Genomic DNA, 8,883 nt, shown 5'->3' with positions numbered 1-8,883 from the left:
CAATCTCTTCTCTGGCTGCTCTGTGCTCCAGCTAATTGTATGGAGTTTGACGGAGTTTTACTGTTGTTTATGTTGTGGTATGACAATAAGGTGCTTTGTAAGCTTCTCTTTCCAAATATGTAGAAAGTTTAAGAATACAAACTATTTAAGTAAAGAGACAACATGATGCTTTTTCATGACTTAATTCGATCATGATGGGACGATCATGATCGGAAAGGAGGGTTTTCTCTGGCCTGATCAGCCTGGGGGAGCTGTTTGCTTGACGACCACGGCAAGTGGGTTGTTGCACTCGTATTCACTTTTGTTTGAAGCCAGCTAATTACCTGTAGCCAAACCAGGAAAAGTGAACACACGCCAAGGCATTCACACAAACCACATGGCGATATCGGGAGAAGGAAGTAACAGCCAACCTTTTACTAAAGTGGCAAGACTGACGGGGACGCTGGAGAAGCCTTGTCTCTTTGAGTGGTCCATCAGGTGCCAGACCATCTTAGTGACGCTTGTTGTCACATACACACCTAAGTTACTGTCATACTTTCTGTAATCTAGGAGAGTAGCTGGTACGTAACAGTAGCTGAATAGATAAAGTGGGTTCTGCTTTTACATTTTTTTTATTGATGAATAATTGAAAGAAGTATCTTTGTCCAAGAAAATACATTCTGTAACACAATTCCATTCATCTCCATTTTATTGGTGTTAACAAATGAGACAGTTTGCATGTGAACTATCATAACTCAGCTCACCACTGCTTTGATTCCTATCCAACTTCAGGCAATGTAACATCATTGCAGGTGGCATCTTAAAAATCTTACACTGCACATGTTAGACAGTGTAAACAAATGGGATTTCAAAGCAACTGAGCTTCATCTTTAAACTTAAATTGAATTGCTGCAGAAAGACCCATCATCTTAAATAAATAGCAAAATAAAATGTGTGCTTTTTTCATAAATCTGAGCTGACTTTAAAGGAAAGCTATGATTTGGATCTCTTCCCTCAGGCCCATGGTGATCACACAAAATAGGCCACCTTTCAACACTTAGAGAATAATAGCGAAAACACAGAATCCGGCAATTTCCACTTCCTTATTTACACTTAATGTTGGCAATGCTGTGCAACCTGACAACAAACACAACCCTCTGTCTCACTCCAAACTCATACTTTCATTGCTTTATTAGTCTAACTGTGTATGAGCAGAGGAGAATCTCTGACATAAAGGTGTACGCATGTCTGCTTATCGGGCATTAAGATCTAATTGCTTGGGGACGGCTCTTAGCCTCCACTGAGCTTCGGGGCCTTTAGGGATGACTTTACTTCCTGCGATTGCCGCCTCCCGACAGAATCATCACCAGCCTCATGAAGATGTTCAGGGTGTCCATGTAGATTCCCATGCAGCTTAAAAAATAAATTTAAAAAAAAAACATTTTTATTAAAAAATAAATTCAACACATGGCAGAATATACAGACAGGCCAGACAGCACGCTCATAAAATGATATCAACAGACATTAGGTTATAATTTGACACAGTCTCACACTATGCACACATCACAAGTAAATGTACAGGCTTTGAGGTCCCATTCGTATAATTCCATTATGAACACATACTGCCGGTGAGGCAAGATACACACCCCTGACACTGTCAGAGCTATAGCACTGTCCAAAGTGGTGCAATGAACTGTTCTATAATGTACTACCTCATCATTAAATGGACAAGCCCTGAGAGCTCTTCAAAGCAAAAGGAGGATGAGCCTCATCACTCACCTATTGATGGGGTCGAATCTCTGCATGCCATACATCGGGGTGGTCTCAGCGCGTTTGACGATTTTCTGTGTGTCGTAGAGCAGGAACATGCTGAAGAGCACCAGTCCTCCGTACATAGCCACTCCGTACAGGCCAGCTCCAAACGCAGAGGTGGGGGGCAGGAACATGGAGCCTGGTGGACAGAGGAGGAACTCCAGGTTGTTGAGATCAAAGGAGGCACTCCAGTTTGTTGTGATATAGGCATGTCCTAGAGAATATGAATTCCCATCTGTCCAGAGCTGGCCTCAAAAGTCTGTTCTTCATGTAGTCAGGTGGCTAAGCAACCTTATGGGGACAGGCTGGACAAAAGCACCAATTCTTTTTCTGGGGTCTAATTGGGTCTTCAAACTGGGATAGGTGCCACTGCAGTTGAGCATTACAATAACTATTACAGGTCATTATACCGTTTATTTTTATTTTAGATTTTTTTTTGTACCTTATTTATTTATTATTTCTGCCAATTCTACTTTGAATTTCGGAATCACTAGAGAAAAGATCAACAGAACTACAAGGACTCTGTACAGGCTTTTTTTGTGTGAATGAAGAGTTGTCCTGAGTTATTCATGTAAGTGAACAGTGGCAAGCTCATATGGCCATGCTGCAGCCAGGCCTGCTAAAAATATCGCCATACAGGAAACTGGCCAAGCTTAATCCAGTGGCAGTGTGTGGTTCTGATTAAACACAATCTGTGGAAAGCATCACAGAGGCAAGAATAATGACGCAGCATTATCCCGGGGAATTAATTTTTCACACTTGATTTTGTTATATTATGACAAGCTACACATCAAAATGATTTCCAATGTGATTTCTAATCATGTGTATAACTCTTTTGCTCAGAAGAAAATCAGTAGGTGTCAAATGACAGTAACTGATATTTTAAGGTGAAAAAGAAAAGTAAATATGGTACGCAGGCCTCGTATGAATTAGAGATGCGCGGTTGGCGGTTGCACCTGCGGACTCCGCGGTTAAACCGCGGATCGGGCGGATGACGCGACAAAAAATAATATTTTAATTAAAGGCTATTAGGCTATTAGTTATATTTTAAAACAGCCAGTCATTGTAGCCTACCACTCGTGGAATAAGGAATTTCAAAGAGATGATGGAGTGATTTGACTCAGAAGTGACATTGGGCATTGGCAGCGCGAGATGAACAAGTTAATCTTCTAGCTCATTAACATCACCAGCTAAGAAAGAAGGTAAGAAAAATAGTCGGAAAACTTTGATTTGCAAGGCAAGCAGGCAAGTGTTGGGGTTGTTACAGTATAAAGCCTACAATGCGGTGACATTTCGGAATTAATAGACTTGGCGTTTCCTTCTAAACTAAAAACAGTAGGCTATATTACCATATTAAAATGGTGTACAAAATTGCGTTTTATTACAATGATAAAAAAGTGTAGGCCTACTAGCCTATGGTAAGGTCAGGTTTGCCGATGTGCTTGGCTATTTTAAAGTTTCTCCCTGTGCATCGATCGGCGACAGACGTCACTTCACTGATAATATTCTGAGGATAGGCTACAACATAGCCAATAGGCTTTCATACTAGGGGCTTTATCCTTTAAATATCTTTGCGGCATTGGATCAGTCTCCTTTCAAGAACAGGCAAGAACTTTCTAGCCTAGCGTCACAGCGCCTATACCTAAAAACAACAGGCGGATGGCGGGCGGGTGCGGTTTTGAAAATTGGTCAAAAAAATTGGTGCGGATGGATAGCGGACGGATCATGCGTTTTGTGATGCGGTTGCGGATGAAATAATAGCCCATCCGCGCATCTCTAGTATGAATACACTAGTGCCATGATTTGGTTCCCCAAAAAAAAGTGCCATGATTTGGTTCCCAAAGACAAAAGGATACACTAAAAAAAATTGCACAATTAATAATATTTTTTACTATAAAACACCACCATACTCATATAACTTCACTGATGGTATGCTAAAGTACAATTGTTTACTTGTGTCGACCATAACATTGAATTATCCCCAACATTTAAAATGTTTTGGCCAGTCCCTACTCACCCAGGGAGGAGGCGAAGACCACCCCGAAGCCCACAGCCAGTGGGCCACCCATGTTCAGGAACTTCTCGCTGGGGGCACACATGGCCACTGTGGAGAGGCCGCCCACGATGCCCGCTGTGTACCAGGCAGCTCGAAGCATCAGGGGACCCCCAAGCAGTGTCAAAGGGGCCACAACAGCACCCATCACACCTGCCAACACACACCCCATGAGTGATCAAATCAGTGTACAATACAACAACTATACCATGCATCTATGTGTGAAAAATGAAAGGACCACATATTTTTATCTATAGGCTACTAGTCGTAATATGCATCCATCCATGTAGACACGCATTTTCAAAAATATCCCCCAAAAAATCCACATGCATATCTGTGGATATCTGTAGATATCGCTAAGTGATCTATAACTAGCCAAAATGAATATGAAAAGGTTCTCGCCAATGATGGACATTGTCCTGTCCTCTACTGCACCCTAGAGGTCGACTGCTGCACTGAAGGTCCTCAGAGGGCTTGCAAAACACAGAACATGCTGCTGTGTCACAGTAAGTCAGCACATCAGCGGCACAACCACACTAGCATACCTGCATGCAGCATCCAAGCCAGGTGTTTGGGGACAGGACTGTGCTCATAGGAGATGGACCGCACCAGCATGCCAGCTCCAATCATGGCAGCAAACGTAGCACCCATCGCCTGGACAAGGGGGATTACATTAGTATTAGCACTCTGAGTACTGTGTATCTACATATACAAAAAATGTACTATGTTTTTAGTTGGATAGTTTGGTTCACAGTGTCTCAGTGTGATCAAATGCATCTGGTAATTTGTACATGAGGGCTGTACTACAAAGGGAGTTTTTACCTACTCAGATGTAACTCTGGGTTATCAAAGAAAGTTATGTATGACAAACTCTAATGGCCTACATTTCTGTGAAACGGTACTACGACATTGATAAAGATGTTGGATGACTCGATGCCAGGCTGAGTTTATGACCAATGGCTCAAGCACCGCTATTTCTTTTTCACTGGAGGAATGCACTACAATAATTTGTAGTATATGTGAAGACGATTAGGATAATTTAATTATAGCCTGCATATGGGCTAAAGTTCTGAAATTGACCCATTACTTAGTGCTAATGAAGTCAGATCTACTCCCTGGGCTAAATGTATGAATATCATGTTATTGTGTTAAGGATAACTTCATTCTAGCAATAATTTCAGCTGCAACCCCAGTTGAAAGCTCACCTGCAACAAGTCAGGATTAAATAAAACATTAGAACATAGAACATGAAGAGTATACAATGCAGGGGTCCAGGGGGAAGTTAATTCTAACCCTGCTGGCAGCTCAATGTCCAACCTTTACGTACATTGTAATCTTCAGGCAGAGGTCCCTAATAATTGACTGTGGTAATTGCCCATTTAAACTGCAGATTGCCAAAAATGCCTGCTGGAAGCACAGTGACCAATAACAAATGTCAGACTGTGAGCAAAGCATTACCAGCCACGAGCCTCTCATCATGAGGCTCATCAGCGCCGGGGTCCTGCTGACAGCCACTGCAGACAGCGCCGTCATCCCCACACTGCCCGCAAAATACATGTAGGTGGAGTGGATGCGGTCCTTCACATACTGGGGCCAGATCCTACAGATATGTAAAGGAAAAAAGATTTGGTTTTTAACAAACGACCTTAGAGGGTGACATGGCAAACAACCACTAATAAATGCAGCTAGGTCTGTCGTTAATGGCCACTCAGCAACTTCTTAATACTGTAGTAGTTCCTTCATTCTACACCGCTACTAAGTTCCCGCTATGAGCTCTTCTCAGTGAGCATCTAATGGTAAAATTAGTAAGACAAAGAGTAAGACAAACAAATTCAAGGCAAAACAACACTGCACCCAGCATTATGCCTATTACAATAATAATTAAGTAATAGGCTTAATAACAAGGAATAATTGGCAGGCTTTAATTTCATCCATCTCATTTAATAAGACTATTTGCCAGTAGATCTTATGCTAACGGTCAGGGTAACTGTTTTTGCATTATGTCTTGAGACTTCACTGGTCATGCTTTCTAAATCCTCTAAGAGCATTGGACTTACACAGCCTTCTCAATGGCCCCAATTTCATTAGACATCCCCAGTCCATAGTAGCACAGGGCTCCCAAACCTACTGCAGCTCCTCCAGCCAACACCATCCTACCAATATTGTCAACTTGTACAGAGAGATAGAGAGAGAGAGAAAGAGGCCAAAATGTTGGTGTTAGAAAGCAAACGTTTTTTTACTGCATAGAATGGTACATGCATATGCACATGGAAGTAGCATAGAGTGCATATGTACATATTTTTAACAGAACTGCTGCAGTGAAATGCATATGTACATATTATATACAGTGAAATGTCATTGTAGCAGCCAAATGAGTTGCTACAGCTAAATGGGTTGTCACTCAATGTGTAATGTCCCTGTTGCACACTGGGTGTTGCTGTTCATTGCACAGGTGTTTTTAGGTATATAGGTAGGAAGCCTATTGTTGTGGTTAGGTGTTGACCCCGGAAGGGAAAATGGTTTTGACCGCTATACCGCAAAGGTTTGAGCGAGTAACATGTCGTTGCTCTGCGTTTTTAATGGCAATTCGTACAATAAATGGAGAACTGTTAAAGGAAAGCAAGACGTGTATGGATTTTATCTCGCTGACTGTAATCATCTTAAAACGGATCTAAGCGCGTCAACCAGGTTATTCCTGGGGTTCAACAACACAGTAGTTCAGTATTATATTGTGCTCCCACAGTCATTACCTTTCATGGCAGTGTCAGTTGCTGGCTCAAATGCTGCTTCATGGAGCTGTTCCCTTGAGGTCTTTGATCGACGGAATCCAAACCTGGCTTTGGTGGAATAGCTCTGATAATAAAAAAAAATACTTTTCAGAGTTCAAAGTGACCACTGCCTTGTCATGTCACTTAATGTAGATCAATTGGTCTAGGCTGCTGACTTCTTTTGAGCAGAGTCCAAATCCAAATTAGCACTTGACAGCAGACACAAACAAACTGCTGTCTGCAGGCTTTGCCAGGAGAGCTTCTCTTCTTTGTTAAAGGATGCAATAAGCCTCAATCTCTCAGCAAACTCAGATCTATAAATTAAATATCTACATCTAGACTTTTGAGTAAGATCATGAATTAGACCAACAGATCACTTGTTTAATCATCACATTATACAGGTATAACTTAATTCTGAAATGTTCAGATAACTGAGCTACAAGCTGTAAAAGAGTAACTCAGCTGTTTACCTGACTTTGTTTCACAAGTGGTTGATATGTTCTGTTAACAGATGTTCTCAGAGCCGGGGACCCCTGTGCCAACGCTGAGCGCAGCCCCGTCAAGGGGACAGTCCGCAGGCATACTAGCCTCGCCGCCAGCATAGTGAGCGTTTTATGAGCTTTGACCTCTCTGTAAAGTAAGAAAGACAATTAAATGAGGCTTGGGGCAAATTAAGGTGCCGTTAACTTGATAAAATGCATAACCATATACATTGTTATCGTACACTCCCGATGACGCAAGGACCATGTAACACCAGATCCAGCTTCAAAAACTATGCAACACAAGCTAACTAGCAGCTACTTAACTTAAGCAAACTATCGTTACTAGCTATATTATTGTAAGATTAAACATTGCTATTGGATTAGAGAAAATGTCTTCATATTTTGATAGTTGTTTTTATCTAATGTATAGTGTCACTGTCCTACCTTGATAATTATTTAACGTTAGCAGTTAAAAATCAGATTAGCCAGGTTGCTAGCTAGGTTTTCGGCTACGTCAAGTTAGCTATGATCAAAATATTAGGCATTAATACAGTTAAATTGCAAGTCTTAACACAACACATTTAATTGATGTTCAGAATAACCACACTGCCTCACGAATAACTCTTAACTATAACGTACAGAAAACTATTCTGAAACCCAAACACTAGCTAGCCAGGAAACGAATGTTTTCATTCGCTACAATCACATTTATGATACTGTTTTGCAACCACAACAGAACACGCTGTTTCTGCATATTTCGCGTCTGCATATGTCCAAGATAGAAGATAGACACGGTGACTGTATTATCAAATAAGACAAACAATATTTGCTTTCCAATAAAATGTTACTTACTAGCAACTTGATTTGGATACACACTTCACCTCCTTGACACTTCCAGAGCATTCGGGAATGACGCAAGGTTATACAACTCGGAAGAAAACCTTAGAACCGGAAATGCGTCATAGGTTTCAGCAAGCCTTATAAAAAAATCAGGACATATTCTCGTAAAGTTAAAAAAAATTATAATAAATACGACAACAACTTTGCCAACGTTGCTTTAGCCGCACTGAATCAACAAACAGTCGGCAAGTAAAGTTTAGCTTAGTCATCATTATGAAACAAAAATCATTCCAATCCCTAAAGGTAAGGTAGGTTTGCCATTGAATAATACCAATTGTTTGATAATATTGTTTCATAAATGCCTTTATATACTTTTGTTGTATGATCAACTTTTGTTCGTACATACTAACATAGCCTACATACATGAACAGACAGAGATACATACAGTAGGTATTTGGCAGATGCTTTTGTCCAAAGCACCTTCCAAACATATTTGATAAAAAAAAACAGTAGAGTAATGATAAGTGAGAAATAAATCATTGTGTGTAGTGCAATAATGTGTTCGAAAATGAAATATCTGATTACAGAACAAATGTATTACAAAATGTTAACACAATAATAATAAAACCAATAATAATATTCATCATCATGTGTGTATCTGTAACTCTCATAGCATCTATCACATTTATAAATAGGACACATACACACACACACACACACACACTTTAAACCCTAAAAACATAGTATGCATAGTATCTGCATATCCTTATTATGATTTAAGATATGTGGCTTAATCCAGAGTCAGACCAAAATGGTTCTTAAATCAGACAGGAGAATCAAAACTATGGAGGAATGGAGCGTAGCCTATAGGCTAGGGTTTAGGCCTAGTTATTGGGATAGGTTTGACAGTATGTGGTTTTAGGTGCGTACACATTTCCCACAAATAATT

The 8,883-nt window shown here is 40.5% G+C and overlaps 1 protein-coding gene across 1 annotated transcript; it reads right to left on the bottom strand.

Moving 5' to 3' along the window:
* Positions 1–670: 670 nt before the first annotated feature.
* On the bottom strand, positions 671–8,005 carry ghitm (growth hormone inducible transmembrane protein). The gene is made up of 9 exons (XM_080834731.1): positions 7,947–8,005; positions 7,083–7,242; positions 6,595–6,697; positions 5,902–6,013; positions 5,303–5,444; positions 4,390–4,498; positions 3,809–3,997; positions 1,759–1,930; positions 671–1,392 (listed from the first exon to the last, which is right to left on the bottom strand). Exons 2-9 carry the CDS (start codon positions 7,212–7,214, stop codon positions 1,308–1,310), a joined length of 1,044 nt encoding a protein of 347 aa, XP_080690857.1. The 5' UTR covers positions 7,215–7,242; positions 7,947–8,005; the 3' UTR covers positions 671–1,307.
* Between the last annotated feature and the right edge of the window lie 878 nt (positions 8,006–8,883).

Source organism: Sprattus sprattus (genome assembly GCF_963457725.1).
Source record: "Sprattus sprattus genome assembly, chromosome: 3".
NCBI lineage: Eukaryota > Metazoa > Chordata > Actinopteri > Clupeiformes > Clupeidae > Sprattus > Sprattus sprattus.
This window is presented reverse-complemented; position numbering and strand designations above follow the sequence as displayed.